At 39.8% G+C, this 22,184-nt stretch overlaps 1 protein-coding gene across 23 annotated transcripts in view; it reads left to right on the top strand.

Moving 5' to 3' along the window:
• Positions 1-4,791: 4,791 nt before the first annotated feature.
• LOC137439865 (limbic system-associated membrane protein) overlaps positions 4,792-22,184 on the top strand; it is a 98,227-nt gene continuing 80,834 nt past the window's right edge. For all 23 annotated transcript variants that reach the window (XM_068136056.2, XM_068136051.2, XM_068136052.2 and 20 more), the window contains exon 1: positions 4,792-5,044. In XM_068136056.2, coding sequence (XP_067992157.1) covers positions 4,999-5,044 — 46 coding nt within the window. In that variant the 5' untranslated portion in view covers positions 4,792-4,998. The remainder of the gene's footprint in view (positions 5,045-22,184) is intronic.

Genomic DNA, 22,184 nt, shown 5'->3' on the forward strand with positions numbered 1-22,184 from the left:
TAGGAAGAGATTAAATAAAGAGGAGAAGATGATGTTTATGATGAGTAGGAAGAGATTAAATAAAGAGGAGAAGATGATGTTTATGATGAGTAGGAAGAGATTAAGTAAAGATGAGAAGATGATGTTTATGATGAGTAGGAAGAGATTAAATAAAGAGGAGAAGATGATGCTTATGATGAGTGGGAAGAGATTAAATAAAGAGGAGAAGATGATGTTTATGATGAGTAGGAAAAGATTAAATAAAGAGGAGAAGATGATGTTTATGATGAGTGGGAAGAGATTAAATAAAGATGAGAAGATGATGTTTATGATGAGTAGGAAGAGATTAAATAAAGATGAGAAGATGATGTTTATGATGAGTAGGAAGAGATTAAATAAAGATGAGAAGATGATGTTTATGATGAGTAGGAAGAGATTAAATAAAGAGGAGAAGATGATGCTTATGATGAGTGGGAAGAGATTAAATAAAGATGAGAAGATGATGTTTATGATGAGTAGGAAGAGATTAAATAAAGAGGAGAAGATGACGTTTATGATGAGTGGGAAGAGATTAAGTAAAGATGAGAAGATGATGTTTATGATGAGTGGGAAGAGATTAAATAAAGAGGAGAAGATGATGTTTATGATGAGTAGGAAGAGATTAAATAAAGAGGAGAAGATGATGCTTATGATGAGTGGGAAGAGATTAAATAAAGATGAGAAGATGATGTTTATGATGAGTAGGAAGAGATTAAATAAAGAGGAGAAGATGATGTTTATGATGAGTAGGAAGAGATTAAATAAAGAGGAGAAGATGATGTTTATGATGAGTGGGAAGAGATTAAATAAAGATGAGAAGATGATGTTTATGATGAGTAGGAAGAGATTAAATAAAGAGGAGAAGATGATGTTTATGATGAGTGGGAAGAGATTAAGTAAAGATGAGAAGATGATGTTTATGATGAGTGGGAAGAGATTAAATAAAGAGGAGAAGATGATGTTTATGATGAGTGGGAAGAGATTAAGTAAAGAGGAGAAGATGATGTTTATGATGAGTGGGAAGAGATTAAGTAAAGATGAGAAGATGATGTTTATGATGAGTGGGAAGAGATTAAATAAAGAGGAGAAGATGATGTTTATGATGAGTGGGAAGAGATTAAGTAAAGATGAGAAGATGATGTTTATGATGAGTGGGAAGAGATTAAATAAAGAGGAGAAGATGATGTTTATGATGAGTAGGAAGAGATTAAATAAAGAGGAGAAGATGATGCTTATGATGAGTGGGAAGAGATTAAATAAAGATGAGAAGATGATGTTTATGATGAGTAGGAAGAGATTAAATAAAGAGGAGAAGATGATGTTTATGATGAGTAGGAAGAGATTAAATAAAGATGAGAAGATGATGTTTATGATGAGTAGGAAGAGATTAAATAAAGAGGAGAAGATGATGCTTATGATGAGTGGGAAGAGATTAAATAAAGATGAGAAGATGATGTTTATGATGAGTAGGAAGAGATTACATAAAGAGGAGAAGATGATGTTTATGATGAGTGGGAAGAGATTAAATAAAGAGGAGAAGATGATGTTTATGATGAGTAGGAAGAGATTAAATAAAGATGAGAAGATGATGCTTATGATGAGTGGGAAGAGATTAAGTAAAGATGAGAAGATGATGTTTATGATGAGTGGGAAGAGATTAAATAAAGAGGAGAAGATGATGTTTATGATGAGTGGGAAGAGATTAAGTAAAGATGAGAAGATGATGTTTATGATGAGTGGGAAGAGATTAAATAAAGAGGAGAAGATGATGTTTTTGATGAGTAGGAAGAGATTAAGTAAAGAGGAGAAGATGATGTTTATGATGAGTAGGAAGAGATTAAGTAAAGAGGAGAAGATGATGTTTATGATGAGTAGGAAGAGATTAAGTAAAGAGGAGAAGATGATGTTTTTGATGAGTAGGAAGAGATTAAATAAAGAGGAGAAGATGATGTTTTTGATGAGTAGGAAGAGATTAAGTAAAGAGGAGAAGATGATGTTTATGATGAGTAGGAAGAGATTAAGTAAAGAGGAGAAGATGATGTTTATGATGAGTAGGAAGAGATTAAGTAAAGAGGAGAAGATGATGTTTATGATGAGTGGGAAGAGATTAAATAAAGAGGAGAAGATGATGTTTATGATGAGTAGGAAGAGATTAAGTAAAGAGGAGAAGATGATGTTTATGATGAGTAGGAAGAGATTAAATAAAGAGGAGAAGATGATGTTTATGATGAGTAGGAAGCGATTAAATAAAGAGGAGAAGATGATGTTTATGATGAGTAGGAAGAGATTAAATAAAGAGGAGAAGATGATGTTTATGATGAGTAGGAAGAGATTAAATAAAGAGGAGAAGATGATGTTTATGATGAGTAGGAAGCGATTAAATAAAGAGGAGAAGATGATGTTTATGATGAGTAGGAAGAGATTAAATAAAGATGAGAAGATGATGTTTATGATGAGTAGGAAGAGATTAAGTAAAGAGGAGAAGATGATGTTTATGATGAGTAGGAAGAGATTAAATAAAGAGGAGAAGATGATGTTTTTGATGAGTAGGAAGAGATTAAGTAAAGAGGAGAAGATGATGTTTATGATGAGTAGGAAGAGATTAAGTAAAGAGGAGAAGATGATGTTTATGATGAGTAGGAAGAGATTAAGTAAAGAGGAGAAGATGATGTTTATGATGAGTGGGAAGAGATTAAATAAAGAGGAGAAGATGATGTTTATGATGAGTAGGAAGAGATTAAGTAAAGAGGAGAAGATGATGTTTATGATGAGTAGGAAGAGATTAAATAAAGAGGAGAAGATGATGTTTATGATGAGTAGGAAGCGATTAAATAAAGAGGAGAAGATGATGTTTATGATGAGTAGGAAGAGATTAAATAAAGAGGAGAAGATGATGTTTATGATGAGTAGGAAGAGATTAAATAAAGAGGAGAAGATGATGTTTATGATGAGTAGGAAGCGATTAAATAAAGAGGAGAAGATGATGTTTATGATGAGTGGGAAGAGATTAAATAAAGAGGAGAAGATGATGTTTATGATGAGTAGGAAGAGATTAAGTAAAGAGGAGAAGATGATGTTTCTGATGAGTAGGAAGAGATTAAATAAAGAGGAGAAGATGATGTTTATGATGAGTAGGAAGCGATTAAATAAAGAGGAGAAGATGATGTTTATGATGAGTGGGAAGAGATTAAATAAAGAGGAGAAGATGATGTTTATGATGAGTAGGAAGAGATTAAGTAAAGAGGAGAAGATGATGTTTATGATGAGTAGGAAGAGATTAAATAAAGAGGAGAAGATGATGTTTATGATGAGTAGGAAGAGATTAAATAAAGAGGAGAAGATGATGTTTATGATGAGTAGGAAGAGATTAAATAAAGAGGAGAAGATGATGTTTATGATGAGTAGGAAGAGATTAAATAAAGAGGAGAAGATGATGTTTATGATGAGTGGGAAGAGATTAAATAAAGAGGAGAAGATGATGTTTATGATGAGTGGGAAGAGATTAAATAAAGATGAGAAGATGATGTTTATGATGAGTGGGAAGAGATTAAATAAAGAGGAGAAGATGATGTTCCTGATGAGTAGGAAGAGATTAAATAAAGAGGAGAAGATGATGTTTATGATGAGTAGGAAGAGATTAAATAAAGAGGAGAAGATGATGTTTATGATGAGTGGGAAGAGATTAAATAAAGAGGAGAAGATGATGTTTATGATGAGTAGGAAGAGATTAAATAAAGAGGAGAAGATGATGTTTATGATGAGTAGGAAGAGATTAAATAAAGAGGAGAAGATGATGTTTATGATGAGTAGGAAGAGATTAAATAAAGAGGAGAAGATGATGTTTATGATGAGTAGGAAGAGATTAAATAAAGAGGAGAAGATGATGTTTATGATGAGTAGGAAGAGATTAAATAAAGAGGAGAAGATGATGTTTATGATGAGTGGGAAGAGATTAAATAAAGAGGAGAAGATGCTGTTTATGATGAGTGGGAAGAGATTAAATAAAGATGAGAAGATGATGTTTATGATGAGTGGGAAGAGATTAAATAAAGAGGAGAAGATGATGTTTATGATGAGTGGGAAGAGATTAAGTAAAGATGAGAAGATGATGTTTATGATGAGTGGGAAGAGATTAAATAAAGATGAGAAGATGATGTTTATGATGAGTGGGAAGAGATTAAATAAAGATGAGAAGATGATGTTTATGATGAGTGGGAAGAGATTAAATAAAGAGGAGAAGATGATGTTTATGATGAGTGGGAAGAGATTAAATAAAGAGGAGAAGATGATGTTCAGGATGAGATGGGTAAAATAAATGAAAGGCACCATCGGTGCTTGAAGCGGTGCTGTGGTTGAGTGCAGGCACCCAGCAGTCGTACGTGCCGGAGGTGCACACTCCTTTTTACACTGCAGAAAATGGCACGTGATACGTGGGTTGTGGCCTGGGGGGGGGGGAGGATGGAATGGGAGGGCGTGGTTTGGGCAGGAGTTGTGGCCAATTCATGTTTCGGGATTCCCTGCAGATAATGACACACGAATTGTTTGGTATTTACAGAAACAAATCCAGACATCATGGATTGTGCAAAGGACAGGAAGAGAACAATGAGGAGCAAAAAGAGGTTCTGTTTGAAGGTGAGGATTGCATGTGGGAAAGAGTGACGATCATTGTGGAATGGAAGAGGTGCTGTCGACGTGTGGGTGGAGGGTTGCTGGCGGTATGATGGCCTCCAACAGGGAGGGGAGGGAGGGGGAGGGACAGAGGGGGAAACCATTGGTGGAGAAGCGGGTGTGCAGATGGGATAAAGGGGTGGGGAGGAGGGAATGAGAGAGAGAGAGAGAGAGAGGAGATTGAGGCGACCAGTCGGACAGATCGGATTTGAGTGTGAGTGTGTGAGGGAGTGTGAGGGAGTGTGAGGGAGTGTGATTGACCTGCAGCTCCCATTACTGTTCGCGCTGCTGCACCGAGAGTCCGTGGACAAGATGGAAACCGCTCTTTGGAGATGCGTTTTCATCATATTACTGAAGGGTAATTGCGCTTCACCTTTTCAAATCTGCCATCCGCGCCTCATTCAAACCTGGCTCACCTCCTCCATCTGACCTATCTCACAAAGTCATCCGCATCTTGAACCGTGATCCTCGGCCACCACAATCCCTCATTGCTTCACCTCTTGATCATCGTCATGACGCCACATCTCACCCACGCACCACGTTCCTCTTGTGGCTCAGTCGGTCTTTTATCACCTCATTCCTGCACTTCATCTAAACATCACGTCCACGGGCCACGCCCTCCCATCTTCCTCGTTTGCCCACTCGAGCCCACGACCCTTCTTTTGCCCTCCTCATCCCAACCTCCATCACGTGCTCACGGTTCGTCAACAAACATCATCATCACCATCACCAGTACCCGGTACACCTCATCACAACCAACCTTCCTTGCTTGTCTCATTAACTCACCTCTTACCATTCACTGTTATTGGTCTTCACCTCATCATTGATTCACCCGTCACGTCCTTTTTTTTAGTGCAAAGTCAATGATCTATTTGAATTATCACCATGGAAACGATGCTTTCTCCTGAGGTCATGATTCTATCTTTGCGACAGCAGATCAATAACACATTATTATTACAGTATTACTATTATTAGTCCAATTATTATCAGGGTACCAAACCTTACCAGGCTGGTAACCTATTATTTTTCTTTATTATTATTATTATTGCTGTTGTTATTTATCTTGTCATTTAATTTTAAATCTGTAATTTAGGACGTCATCATCGCCATCACCACGGCAGCCACAGTCACCATCATCGTAATCATCATCACGACAATCATCACAACCACAATAATCACTATCATTATCACTCCAGCCACATTTACCACAATTACTCCTATCAACATCATCATCAACATCATCATCATCATCATCATATCGTGATCTCTACTTCCATGACCCCCATTACCATGACCCGCACAATCAGGAACCCTCCCCCCCTACCCTGGCACTCCCCCACTACCATAATCCCAACTAGCATCATCATCACAACCTCTACCATAATCACAACCCCTATTGGGATCCCTACTATAGTGATCCCTACTTCCCTTTCCCCCATTAACCTTAATCCCCATTAACATTACCCCCATTACCATGATCCCCATCATCCACACAGCCATCATCACCAGTGCCTTCATAATCCCTACCATGATGCCCAATACATGATCCCCACTAACATCATCATCACTAACATCATCACCACTAACATCATCATCACCTGTACCATAATAATCCCTTCCATGATGCCCACTAACATCATCACGACCAACATCATCACCACTAACATCATCATGACCAACATAAACAGCACTAACATCATCACCACTAACATCATCACCACTAACATAATCACCACTAACATCATCACCACTAAAATCATCACCACTAAAATCATCACCCCTAAAATCATCACCACTAAAATCATCACCACTAAAATCATCACCACTAACATCATCACCACTAACATAATTACCACTAACATCATCACCACTAAAATCATCATCACCTGTTCCATAATAATCCCTTCCATGATGCCCACTAACATCATCACGACCAACATCATCACCACAAACATCATCACGACCAACATCATCACCACTAACATCATCACGACCATCTAAAGATGTTGTGCTGAATATTATATTCGAAATCAACGTTGACAGTCTTACACGGCAGAGCACATGCATGTGAAGTACTCTAACCACTGAACGGAGAATAACATTAATGGAGGGGTGGTGGTGGTGGTGGTGGTGGTGGTGATATGAAGGGTGGTGAGGGGGGGGGGGGGATTTAGGCAGTTGCGCAGTAATGATCTCTATGGAGCTGTTAGGCAACATGTGCCACTGGGGTTACTCCACAGGAGTGATGATGTAATTTTGTCCTGACTTCATTGCGTCTGGTGAAATAGACATGGAATTGTTTACACAAGAGAAGAGTAGGTGGGACACCAATGATACACACAAGGGACTTTGGTGCAGGAGGAGGCTACTCTACCCATCGTGCCCGCACTGCACCAACCTCAACATCATCACCCATCCGCACATAAGCTACCTACCATCGACACAATCCAATATCCTCATCCCTCTATCTATCTATAATTCCAGTAATCTCTGTGTGTATGTATGTATGTATGTCTGTATGTCTGTGACCGCTGTTTCTCGACAACCACGGGTCCGATATACTTTAAACTTGCCAGGTATATTGCTGGGGACCCGAGGATGTGCCTTTTCAAGGTTTCATATTAATCGGACAAGTAGTTAGCGAGCTATGTCCAAAAAACGATTCAACCAATCAGAGAGCAGCGAGCTATCACGTGTGCCGAACGTGGCGAACAGACTCTGCCTCGGACGGCACATTTGAGAGCGTATTCATTTATTTCACGTTGGCAAACTATGTTGGCGTTAAACTATGTTTTAAAACTAATTAAAACTACTTTGCGATTCTTTCACTTTCCTGCGCGTTTGTGCACGCTATGGCGATTTCTTTACCAAACTCCGCAAGCCGTTCGCTTTGGACCAAACCATTTCATGTAAATAGAGGGGGGGGGGGGTTGTCACCGTACTCGCAAGCCGTTCGCTTCGGACCAAACCATTTCATGTAAATAGAGGGGGGGGGGGGGGATTGTCACCGTACTCGCAAGCCGTTCGCTTTGGACCAAACCATTTCATGTAAATAGAGGGGGGGGATATAATTTTAGATATATATATAGTACGGGCATGCCCTAGTATCTCCAATGCATCTAGGTACCCATCCAGATCCCGTTTAAACATATCCACCCCCTCGGCCCTCAGCTGCCACGACTTTTCCTGGGAGATCATTCTAGGTTTGCCTTGACCACTCTCCGACTGAAAGACCCTTGCCTTAAAACTGTCGCAACTCTCATAATCCTTACCCTCAAGCTATCCCCCCGGGTCCAAACACCATCCACTCTGCTGGAAAACTATGCTGAACCTATGTTGTCCTCAACCTTTATTATCTTAAACATCTCAATCAGATCCCCTCGCCATCGCCTCCTTTCCAACGTATAAAGAGTCCTTTCTCCATCAACCGCTCCTCATAGCTTCGTCTTGCTAACCTGGACACAATCTTGTATCTCGACGCTCTACCTGCTCTATGGCAGCTTTGTCCTTCTTCAGAAGTAGTAACCAAAACTGAACACTATTCTAGATGAGGCCTCATTACTCTTACATACCTCATACCTGTACAGTGTTAAATCTACCTACTTTGATATATAAATTACAAGGAATAAAAACGCTTTTTAAAATGTAAAGGGATGTAGGGATGTTACTCCAAAAATAGGGATGTTACTCCAAAAAGTATGTAAACAAGGTAGGGATGATCACAAGAAATGATTATGTGAAACCAACCCTACATCTTTCTTTGAATAATGGTTGTCCCTAGAAAAGACACTGTGTGTGTGTGTTGGTGGGTGTTGGTGTGTGTTGGTGTGTGTTGGTAAGTGTTGGTAAGTGTTGGTAAGTGTTGGTTGGTTATCTCCATATGCGGATTTTAGGAGGTGGGAGGAAGTTCTCCCAGAACTCAAAAACCTCCACTTCCTTTTTTCGGTAAAGGATCATTATGCATGAACCAGACTGTGAAACTTCATTCTCATAGCTTTGTTACAAGGGCTCTTTTTACAATCCTCATGAACCTCTGAGTCATATGAGAGACTTTGACTTTTAAGTCCTTTTATTATAAAACTACAAAAACAAGCGTCAACAAGAATAAACTGAACACTATTCTAGTGTTCTGCCTCACGTAACTGCTGTGAGGTTCAGAACCACAGAACAGAATCCTGCCTCACACCTGGCTCGGCTTCACGCTGTTGAAACCAAAGCTTTCAGAATCATTGGAATCTCCCGCGATGAAGCTATCTCTGAGGGCCTTTCACTCACTCACCGCAGGCAGGTTGGTGGTCTTTCTGTCTTCTACCGACTCCTCTCCGGCCTTGCTCCCCCAGCTCTCTCTGTGCTCTGTCCCCCAAATATTCCTACAGGTCGCACAAGATCTGCCAGCAAGCCTCTGATGGTTAAACTGCCGAAATCTCGGCTCTCTGCTCACCTTCACTCCTTCATTCCTCTTTTCTCCCGCCTCTGGAACAAACTCCCCCACTCCCTTCAATCCCCCTCCTCCCTCCAGGTCTTTAAAACAGCTGTTCACCACCATCTCTTATCTTCCCCCATCCAAAACCTTGATCTTTTCTACCCCCACTAATTCACCCCAGATCCACCTTGTTTGAAATTCCAACTTCTTTCCTGGAAGTCCTGGCAGTGTCCATATGTTTTATACCTCTCCCACCCCCCCTTCCCATGCCTCCCCCCCAAAGCCCTCTCCCTCCCACAGATCTCTCGATGTCTCCATGTCTCTCGGTCCCTGCTCTCAAATGTTGTGTTTGTGTCCTTCCCCCTCTTTCCCCATCTTGTCTACCGCTCCCGATGTTATATGTTTTATGTGTCGGTTTGTCGTTCTGTGTGATTAATGTTCGCTCTTTCACGAGCCTCGATCTTGAATACAAAAAAAAAAAAAAAAACAGTTTTCAAGAGAATACAACCAAAGTCATAGAAAATCAAATAAAAGGAGGAACAATCAATGTAATGCACTACATTCCAAAGCAAGAGATTGCGAAGACAAGGAAAACCCTACATGTAAATCTCGAATACATTTTCATTTACTCCGCATATTTTTCACATTTTTCCCACACACCGTGTTTCAACAAAAGCCTTAATATTTGCATTTCTACTATAATACTTAAATTCCAGTTCTAACCGAGTTGAGACCAGGGATTGGAAATGCAGGATCACATTACATTGCTCGGGTGGCTTGCCCTTAATTTTTGGTTTTCTCGATAAGTAGATGGCCAGTTTAGCCTCTGACAATAAATAATTTAGAAACATTAACAATTTTTCCTTTGCTGAAGTGACTCTTCAGCAAAGCAGAAGTTTTTGGACTTAGCAGAAGTTCAAAAATAAACAACCGGAGAGAAAAAGGAACATTAACTTGACCAAACACATTGTTCAGTAAAAGAAAAAGAGGACACAATCGTATGCAATCAACATACCCATGAAACAAATCTTCAATATTATTACAAAAGGGACAGATCACCGATACCATGGCATCCAAACGGTTTACAAAAGTGTGTGTTGGCAATACCCCGTGAGCCAGTCTCCATTGCAAATCACCCGACCTTTTTGATACAGGTGTGCCACACATCGATTTCCATTCAGGTTCAGAAGGGGGGCCATTAGGTAAAAGAGCTTTCCATCTCATAACTCCTGCTGCAGAGGTGTTTACATTAATCAATGAGAGACAGAACTGATAAGTAGATTTACTCTCAAGACTACTAAATAAACTAGAGCCAGTACTGACTGGGGACAAAGTAGAACCGGTGAAAGCAACAAGTAAGTTAGGAAGCGAAGGATTATGGGATGCCCATTTAACCCCAGTACTCCACTGCAACCCAAGTCTAAAGGATGTACGAATGACTTCTACAAGTACCAGACCTACAGCTCTCATTGATCTGGTACCAGTAATCTCAGCGACTTCCTTGGCAGATCTCCAACCACAATTAGCTGAGTCACAAAGATGCCAGACATTTCTGATGCCACCTGAAATGAAGTTTTGGGCAAAACAACGGCTTTTGGGAACCTGGGGAAAGAGTGGGTTGAGGAATAGAGGTTCTCCCGCAAACATTTTAATCTCATAGGACTCCTTTTGGCGGCTTACCACTACGGCTTGCCAGGCATTCAACAAGCTCTGGTAGAACAGAGGAAGGTGGGACACATCAACTTTTTGGGATTCGATCAAAAATGTCTCAAGGCCGTAACCGAGCATTCCAGCTTGCCTCAGTATTCGTTGTGCCACAGGGCACCAGGGCAGTTTTTCAGCATTGAGCAGACGTTGTATTTTCAGCCGAAAGGCCATCAGCCGACACTTTAGGTCAATGAGCCCTTGGCCACCAAGAGACACGGGGTGGTAAAGTACGTCCATCCGCAACCAGTGGTAACCTCCCCAAAATAAATTAACCAGTGCCTGTTGAATAGCTTTAAGCAAGCCCTCTGGTGGCTGCAAGCAAATAAATTTATGCCACAGGACAGAGGCGACCAAGGTGTTAATAATCAGTATTCGGCCTCTAAAGGACATTTGTGGAAGGAACCTTTTCCATTTGCTGAGCCGTTTGGTTGCCTGTTCTACCACTCCTTCCCAGTTAATATGGGAGTACTGATTGGGTCCAAGATAAACACCTAGGTATTTAACCCCTTCTCTTGTTCAACTTATGTCTTTCGGAAGAGACTGAGGGGGAGTGAAGAGAAGCCTACCGGATGTACCGTGAGCTGAGGACACCGACAAAGCTTTGCTCTTTTGCCAATTGCACCGCAAACGTGAAGCAAGATGAAACCTGTGCAAGGACTCAACATGAAAAGTTAGGTCCTTATCATTCTTAATGATTACACAGACAGCATCAGCATATGCTGATACCATGATGTGGTTCTCTTCTGCAGAAGGCACAAAGACAGAAAGAGAGGCTCTAAGACTTATGAGTAGTGGCTCAAGAGAAAGTCTAAACAGCAACCCTGACAAAGGACAGCCTTGCCGAACACCCCTCTGAACCTGAATGGGTGAACAAAGACGATTTATTTACTTTGCACAAACTAAATATATTGTTGTATAACAATTTCACAAGACCTATAAACTTTTCACCAAAGGCAAACTTTTGCCTTAACGAGCACCAAACAAACACAATGACTGAGTTTGAACTAGCACCAAACAAAGACTATGACTGAGTTTTAACGAGCACCAAACCAACCACTTGGACTGAGGTTTAACTCGCACCAAACAAACACTACGATTGAGTTTTAACGAGCACCAGACCAAACACTAGCACTGAGCTTTAACTAGCACCAAATCAACCACTATCACTGAGTTTTAACTAGCACCTAACAAACACTCGGAATGAGCTTTAACTATCACCAAACAACCACTATGACTGAGATTTAGCTAGCACCGAACAAACACTAGGACTGAACTTTAACAAGCACCAAACAAGCACTATGACTGAGCTTTAACAAGCACAAAATCAACCACTATGACTATGTTTTAACTAGCACCAGACCAAAGACTAGGACTGAGCTTTAACTAGCACCAAATCAACCGCAATGACTGAACTTTAACAAGCACCAAACAAGCACTATGACTGAGCTTTAACAAGCACAAAATCAACCACTATGACTATGTTTTAACTAGCACCAGACCAAAGACTAGGACTGAGCTTTAACTAGCACCAAATCAACCGCAATGACTGAACTTTAACAAGCACCAAACAAGCACTATGACTGAGCTTTAACAAGCACAAAATCAACCACTATGACTATGTTTTAACTAGCACCAGACCAAAGACTAGGACTGAGCTTTAACTAGCACCAAATCAACCGCAATGACTGAACTTTAACAAGCACCAAACAAGCACTATGACTGAGCTTTAACAAGCACAAAATCAACCACTATGACTATGTTTTAACTAGCACCAGACCAAAGACTAGGACTGAGCTTTAACTAGCACCAAATCAACCGCAATGACTGAACTTTAACGAGCACCAAACAAGCACTATGACTGAGCTTTAACAAGCACAAAATCAACCACTATGACTATGTTTTAACTAGCACCAGACCAAAGACTATGACTGAGCTTTAACAAGCACAAAATCAACCACTATGACTATGTTTTAACTAGCACCAGACCAAAGACTAGGACTGAGCTTTAACTAGCACCAAATCAACTGCAATGACTGAACTTTAACGAGCACCAAACAAACACTATGACTGAGATTTAGCTAGCACCGAACAAACACTATGACTGAGATTTAACTAGCACCAGACCAAAGACTAGGACTGAGCTTTAACTAGCACCAAACAAACACTATATGACTGAGTTTTAATCATGTTGGAATCTTCCTGAATCATCCATGTACTCCTTCCTTGCTTTTTCAATCCGAAACATTAAACGCATTTTAAAAGTGTCATTTCATCGAATTATCTGCATTCTCTATTCCTCATCACCAGATTTTCCATCTCCGCTAACCACATGTTGACATCCACTCCATCCATGTTGTTTCCTCTATTCCTTGTGCCAGTGACACTCACTTGTTCTCGACCTATGAACTCTTCCTTTTCCTGCCTGAACATAACACATTTTAAACGGAAGGAGCTTTCCTTACACTTGCCTTGAACATGGGACCCTGGAGCTGCTAAAAACAAAGCCCTAGAGGAGTAAAAGTGTCATGGAAACGGATCATTAGATATTTGGGGTGTTTCAAGAGCGTTCATTTTGATCACATGACATGCTTGTGATTTGATCTTTTCAACATGAATTCTCTTGACTTTGAATGACATGAAATATTGAAACATGGGATTTTGTTTGGAACATTCCTTCGACCTTTTGCCAACGTTTCACTTTTGCCAATTGTTTGAGCAATTAGTTCAATTTGTGTCTTGTTATATCTACAGACGTCTATCATCAATGAAATACCTCATTAGGAAATACCTACACTGCAAGAGTTTTTCTTATTCTTCCAACCTCTCCCACCTCCCCCAACCCCTCCTGCTTCCAGGTACCAAAACTTTAAAATTAATGTTCTCTGCAACCGTTTGTCTGATTGGCGCGAAATCTTCAACAAGTGATTGGCGAGACCTATATAATTTTTACTGCTAACTATGACTTCATCGGTCATGTGGTATAGGCGCCATATTGGGAAAAAAACCTTCAACTTTGCCCCTCGATATCTCTGAAACGGTTCAATGGAAAAAAATTGCATCATGGCTCATTCTAAAGAACTCTGCATTGGGACCAAACAATATGTTCATCTAGGATTTCAAAAGTGCTAACGTCATGAGGTTAGAATTCGACAAATAAAACCCTTGATGCCATGAATATATTTATTGTGCATGACCGAAGTGAAAAAAAAATTCAGAAACCAAAATAAAATTCGCCGTCATAAGTCACATGGTTTGGCCGCCATATTGTTTTAAATGAAAAACACTAAAACCCCTTTTTCTCCGAAACGACTGAACAGATCAAGCCCAAACTTTGCATGCATGATCGCATACCCATGACAAACAAATAGTTCAGCGACTATGACATCATAGGTCACATGGTTTAAGAGCTATGATGCTATGACGTTTATGATGAGCACGTCTCCTCCCACATTTTTGATTATATTAAGTGCAAACTTCACAATTATGTTCCACATGTCTGAGTGCTAAAATCACCTTTTGGAATTTGCGATATGTCACATGGTTTGGTAATAAAGTATGATTGAACGGAAATCCTAAACAAACTAGAACGCCACTCAGTAGAGCGCATACTCCCGCCGTGGGTCAAGTTGGAATAATACGTTTTGTTTAACATCTCCTCTCCCCAAAAACAATAAATGAAAAAGAAAGTAGGCCCTAACTGTCAGAGAATTTATTTTGATATATCTCGGAATTAGAGGAGAAAAACATCATTTAAGAATAAGAATAAAAGCTTTAATGCAGTAAAACAGAAGAAAAAAAAATCCCCCCAAAAATTCCTGTACCCGGGAATAATATCCTGAGCTTCACCAAAAACTAATCAATTCTTCCTTATCCCAAGGGCAATCATCCAACCAACTTTCATCCAAATCCATTCAGAACTTTTACAGATATCTCGTTCACAAACACACGAACATACGAACACACATACACACACACACACACACACACACACACACACACACACACACACACACACACACACACACACACACACGGACGGACACGGACGGACACGATCGAATGCATTACTCCCTAGCGGGAGTAATTATATCCCTTGAACCTCATCATTGATCAACGTGAAACTTTATAATAAAGTAGAAGTCATGAAGGGGAACAAGTATGTAAAGTGTCAAGATGATTTGGTGTACGGTCTGGAAGGTAGCAGTTGTTATTGTGTGAAGAAGAAACTACATATTATCTTCTCCAGCCATGTGACTTTTTTGTGTAGCTTTAATTATAATGATTCCTTGGTATTGTAGGGGAATTTGTAGCGGGGGACTCAAGACTCCAATGGCCGGACACAGGTTTTACAAAAGGTCTCGTTTATTAACTGGTTATTCACTTCATTCCATTTACCAAATAATACCGCTTAATTCAATGGACCAAGTTAACTCTTTTCGCGTGTGGTTCTTCTCGTTCGGCCGATGTTCCTCCGCCACTCCCGTTGGTCAGAGCTCCTGGTAACAAGTCCTGTCGACTCAACGTTTGCTCTCGTTTATATGGACAAACTGGACTTAATCCTCTGTCCACTGACCGTTAATCCTTTCTCCGCTAATGCCCCGAGGTCATGCATGTACCAAGTCCTGGCATCAGCTCGCTCCCCTCCTGCTGTGAGTTCCGTTTACCAAACGATAGGGGGGTGTTCCAGCCAGGGGCTGTGACCAGGTGGACAAGAGATTATCATGTTCGGGCACATTCCTGCCACTCATTTACGAACTCGTCTTTCACAGAGTTTGCAGGTAAAATGTGTCTGCTTCGTTACCAGTGTTAATTAATAAGTTACCAGTGCCAATTAATAAGTTACACTGAGTTACACTTCCACAATTCCCTCATCTTTTTGTTTTTTGTTTATATTAACCATTAATCTAAACATCAATATAAGTAAACAATCAATCACTACAAGTAAACATCATTACAAGTATAAGTAAATAATCAATCACTACAAGTAAACATCATTACAAGTATAAGTAAATAATCAATCACTTTGGTAATCAAATTCCCTTGGGCATACACCGTCATCCTGCAAGAATCACAAAACATTTCGTTGGTCATTGACTCCTTCCATATCGTTCAATCTATTGCATTTGCATCACAAATATATTTTCAAAACAACACTTCACCATCACCAAGATACAACAATTTCACTTCATTTTCAAGTTTTGTAAAGCATCTGCACCATCTGGCAAAAACGTTTGCCTCCACACAAATGTTGACTTTGTTTGAAAGAAAGGGCTGATCACTTGTGTTTGAATCCTGGTATGAAGCATTTTCTCCTAATGTCTTCATAGCTCCTGCACTACTTCGTGTAGGATTTCGCTGTTGTGGTAACATTGCGGAGTCATAGACTGACCCTGCTCTCCTTGTAGCATTCTTGCCACTTTTTGCTGTAAACCATAGTAATTCCTGAACAAGGCCTTCACCCAGTTGTAGTCGACTTGCCTCCTCCCTCATTGTGAGTGGGCAGCAAGTATTGGTGTGACGTTGATTGGCCAGCAAGATGTGGAACAGGGATGCCGGATGCATCCACAATGATGTTGGGACCATGGTGTTCAGGTCATTCATGGTCCTTACCAGGAGCAACCAGCAGAATCGTGCACAGCTGTTGTGACAAGGGCACAGCCGTTTTTTGCAGCTCCATGCTGGTTCCCCGGACGTTGGTGAAGTAATAACATATGTCCCCGCATTTCACAGAGGTTGCAGGTAAAATGTCGTTGTCCTGCAACTTCTGATGTGGTGAATGTTCGAAGCCTTCGAACAAGAGTAAGTGATCGCCTTTCTTTCATATGTTTCAGTGTGATCCATGCAAATGGTCACATAAATTTCCTTGGTGAAGGTAAGCATTCATCTCCAAGTTACACGGGAGAATGTCTTCATCATTCTTTGAGAAAGAGGGTGTATGCCATGATTAACTTCATTTTTTAGCCACAAATTTTCTTTCTCGAACTTCTTCCCAATTCCGTTAGCACTCCCTTCAAAATGTGATCTCGTCTTATCCTTATGCTCAGTCACATCTGAATCTGCTTTCCGCACACACTGAATCAGATAGGGTACATCTTACCATGAAATCAGCATAATCATGTATATCTTCCGACAGTTTCACATTCAACAATTTGTTGTTTTTCCTTAACACAAAAGTTATATTCATTTATATGCGTCACACAAATAATATTCAATCAGGTATGTATTTTATTACTAAACTAAGAATAGCATCCACAATTGCTTTCAGGTTAATATAGTTCAAAAATTAACTCATGCAGGTATTTTAGCACTACTCTAAGAAAATAAATTGTATATGATTACAATCACAAACGGGAATACCTAATTCCCAACAACAATTTTCCCAAATCAACAAATTAAACATAATGTATTATTACCATAATTCCTCTACACTTTTTCTTTTCCCTCCTTTTTTTTTTTTCTAACAGTGTGTCACTCGTGGTGATATGAGTTCACTGATATTGTAATTGACACAACTCATAACATTGTCGTTATGCCATTATCTTAATTCTACTGTTTCATTTGCAACATCACTTGATTTAATCTTTTAATCTCAGTATTTATGTCGCCATAAAAGTCTTCCTTTTCTGGTTCCACATTTCTTTCCTCATTTGTCACTTCATGCGTTATCATCGTGTTGTTGGTTACCTTATTCAAACACACCGTCACTAAGGCTTTCAAGCAAGCCACCACTAAAACAATTGCCAATATAACTACTAAACCAACAAACAAATATTGGAGTATCTTAGCTACCACCCCTCCAAATGTGTTTCCCAACCATGCAAAGGCACCCCCTTTTATATAATCGTGGTATCTTGCTCCCTCTTGTCTGATTGTATCGGCTATGTTATAAATTTCTTCTGACTCATCAGGTATGTACGTACAGCAATCTGTACCAATGACTGCACATGTACCTCCTTTTTCTGCTAACAGCATATCTAATGCCATACGATTTTGTAATGCCATCGTTCTTGTTGCTGCCAGCTCTCTTGTAAGTTTTTCCAATCCACTTGCTGTTTTATTTGCCAACTTCTCCATAGCCAATGCCATGTGCCTGAGTTCTCGCCCTGCCTTCCAGGTTCCATAAAATGGAAATATTACCATTCCAATCCATTCCCCCATGCTAATAGTTCTTTTCTGCCTAGAATGCAGGATATGCGTTGGTGACTTTGTTAACAGGCGCATGTGTGGAAGCACAAACCCAAGAAAACATGATCCTGACCATGTCAGTGGGAGATACGCATACGCCTTGTGTCCACATATAAAATATGTATTATTATAGGTCCATGTCGTATCTGACATCCAAGTTCCTTCCCAATACAAAGATATCATCTTTAAGCTAGTGTTCTTTACTGGGACAAGCAATCTCATATAGCCCAACTCGTAACTATAATGGTGGCAGGTGGAGTTTCCCATCAACTTATTATTCTCTGTGGTTCGATGTCGGATGAAACATAGGAGCCCTTTTATTTGTTGTTGAATAGTTACGTAAGGGGGCATAACTTCATTGTCATATTTAGGCCTATAACTGTCTTCAAATTCCTCACATTGATATCCCCCTTTTTCCCAACTAGCATCCCCTAGCATCATCGACATTGGTAAATCAGGTCGTATTGTTGCTACCAACCTCTGTGGGAAGCGACTACATAATTCATCCCAACCAAAAGGAACTGCCTCCAATGGTACTCCGTTCTCACTAGAATGCGGCATTTGTGTGCATATCCAACAATTACTTTCATTTGCTATATCAGCCCTTGTGTGGGCTAAATGTAAAAAGTATTAATCCCGTGTAATCCATCGGGTTCTAAAGGTGTGTCCCTTTCTTCCATTAAACTTCTTTTTTGCTTATGTCGTCCCGCATAATCATATATCTGTATGTCGGCCACCAATGTTGCGTTTTGTTCTCTTATTACCCCGAAACAATGTATGCAACACATAGTCCCCACTACAAGAGAACTCATTCCTAGGATGAATATCACCATTTTCAAGGAGTATCCGAAGTAGAAGTCTCTGTTTTCCCCTGATTTGTCGGCTTGTGTTGATAAGGTCTTTCCCTTTGTCCCACCTGTAGCCATCTGTAAAACATGTGAGCTACCCCTTGTATATGTTCACACCTCTAACATAATTATATGTCCATGACATTCAACATTATATACCAAACTTCCTAACCTTTGTAAGCTTCCTAACAGGTAAATAAAAAATCCCTTAATATGTAGCATAAATCAGATTATTTGTCTTACCCTGATCCCCCTATCTCCCGGGGTTGAACTCAATCCCCTTGGTCATGAGTGTAGTTGTGATACAATTTTTTTTACTCATGTTGTATTAATATCAGCCGGTAATTGTATGTCATGTAGGCAAATAAATGTCACTATCCCAAGCAGGAATATCACATGTTGAAAATGTAATGTTTATCAATGCAAGGGGTGTTAAAATGTAATTCAAATGACTGTAAATCACAACTATCATTTATCTGCCACTGAATGTTCTGCTGGGCTGCTAGGTGCAGCCTCATTTTCTGTGGGATCGTCCACCTTAGCCCCATGTGCTTGTTTGCAATGAGGGGCATGAATCCAACTTTCTATTTTGGGTCCATATTTTTCCTATTCTTATCAATATCCTATGGTTTGTCATTTCGTTCCAAGATACCGCAACCAAAGGTTTTAACCAAAGCTCTACCAAACTATTTCCAATTTGAACAAAAATGCCAGTGAAACGATGATTCGAAGAATTAACTTCAAGGGGTCAATAAATTTATTCTATAGCCAGATCTAATTTTCCCATCCAATAGTTTGCCTTGCCACAGTTTGCCTTGCCCTATGATGTCACATTGAAATTACCCTTTCAGTTCCCACCATAATTTATCCAAATTTGACTACACACCCATTTACATGTCAGCCGACCACTGACCTATCAATCATGCGAAACAATAGTCCGAAATTCCCACCTGATCATCATGTGACCCTTGTCCCTTGGTTTAAAATTTGCAAAGCAATTGTTCCAACTTTGTAAATTTAAAATTGTGTGCCCAACATAAAAGATCCAATTTCGGCATGTGATCAATTAATTACTAATTTGCTTACAAGCAAAAGAAAAAAATGAATAATTCTTGCTCCGAAAACTTTTCAGACCCAAGAATCATCGACAGTTATTCATGTTTGTCCAGTAATCGAATCTGTTGAGGCCAATCATCATTTGGGATTTGCAGCAATGAAGGCCTAATCATTGTCTGAGGTACCGGTACGCACTGGTACCCTTGATCTTGGTTTGCCCCATGACCTTGTCCTCCTGTTGACATACGGACATCTTCTTCTCCAATGTCCCATCTTTCCACACTCGAAACACCGGTTTCTGTCGTTTCCTGGTCTGTGCACCTGTGCATTTGTATTGCTGGGCTGCATCTCTACATCCCTGAGTTGCCACTGCAATCTCTCGTTGTCTCCTGAAACACGAAAAAATTCTCTGTACCGTCCTTTTTGGGGAGACAACTGGAAATCAGATGGGACAACCGTCACTTTCATTCCTAATTTCGAGGGCAGTTGTGCATTTGTCTCCTCCACTGTATCCTGTATCCTTTTTATTTTAAGTTCTAGATCCGTTATCCGTTCTTGCTGTTCCCGTTGTCTGGATTCACCATCCCAAAGATGGAATGCAAGCCAGTCTACCGTTAGATTCTGTCTCTTCCTGGCTTTCAATCTTTGTTCCAATCTTTCCAATCGACTTCGCTCAAATGTACCATCTCTTGGAAACTCCTCATCATGTCCCTTTGTCCACAAATACCAATTCTCGACCTGCCTTATAGCTTCTGCACCATAACGGTCGTACATATGATGTGTACAAGTACCTTTTTGTGGAATCTCTGGTTGTCCTTGTGTATTCTTGCAGGCTCCATTTCCCATTCTGCCTTTTATCAAAGTAGCGTTGGATGTGTTGTAGTTTGTTCCTCTAAAGCTTCACTCGTACCTCCAGGAAGGGTCTCTCCACCTGTTCACACGGTGATTTCCAGAGAATCTCCCTCAGCCGTGGCTTTTGCACAATCCAATCTCACAGATCAGTATTTGCAGATGAGCCGGAGGGTCAGTATGAAATGGGTGAATCTTCAGGTGTCTGCTCTGTTGACGGGGAAATCACACAATGGTAACCGCACATATATATCTGTATATAAACTCACCACCTTGCTCAATTTTCCCAGGTTGTCTCCACTTTGTTAATATCTCGCAAAGATATCAAAGCTTCTTTCTTGAGACCACATTTTCATCAATCAAACAATCAATATATTCAATTCAATTTATTCAGTTCAATTTATTCAGTTAAATTTATTCAATTAAATTCAATCAATTAGATTCAATCAATTAACAATTCAATCAATTATTCAATTTCAATTAATTCATCAATATTCATCAATAAATCAAATTAATCATTTTGGATGACTCCTTGCATAAGCCCTTTCCCCAATGATGTCAGGACAGGTCCATCCATTGACCGTCACCTCTGGTTCGTACCTCATGTTAATTGATGAATCACCGTCCTGTCCTAGGGTCATATCTGACATATTTCCCCATTTTGCCTGGTCTCCACAAATTTTCTTTGCAACCACTAAAGGCAACTCATCCTTCATTCGTGAGACAGCCAAAATGGATGGCAGATATTAAAGTTCTTTGGGAAAAATATCTCATCATTTTTCTTTTAATAGTACCCAAATCTCTTGGCAATATAAATTTCGTAAAACTCCTGAAATAAGACTGTAAAATTCCTTCAATCATGCTAAATTTTGAAACTCCATCGCTTGTAACACCCAATTTATCCCATAGGGCTTGAAAGTTCTTTCCCAAGTTCATGCAGCATTCTGCATTTGAACCCTATGATATCATTCATAATAATCATCATGATTTTATAGTCATGGTCCTATCATAATCATCTATTTAAAACGAACATTTCCTTTATCACCACAGCTATGTGGTATAATCAACAATAGAATAAAACTGTACATAGCAACAGGCTACCTCATGGCCACTTAGTATACCTATTGACAATAAGTCATAACAATATCGAATAATCATTGAACAATTCAAAAATCGCTTCCACTGCTCCAGCCGCAGCATTCGTTATTTTGTTTGCTCATTCACTATTCCTGATTCGTCATCAAGGATCTCCATCATCACACAGCGTACTTAATTCCGCATTTTAATGAGATTTCAACAGGAATTTACGACTCAAAGGAAAAAGAACGAGCAGACCTTTTGCAGGATGATCGTTACAAAATCGTTACATATATTAAAGTATTTATAATGTCGACAAATCATATCTTAATTCTTACAAGATTTGGTTCTTT

The sequence above is a fragment of the Myxine glutinosa genome, chromosome 14 (assembly GCF_964187855.1).
Source record: "Myxine glutinosa chromosome 14, kmMyxGlut1.1, whole genome shotgun sequence".
Lineage (NCBI taxonomy): Eukaryota > Metazoa > Chordata > Myxini > Myxiniformes > Myxinidae > Myxine > Myxine glutinosa.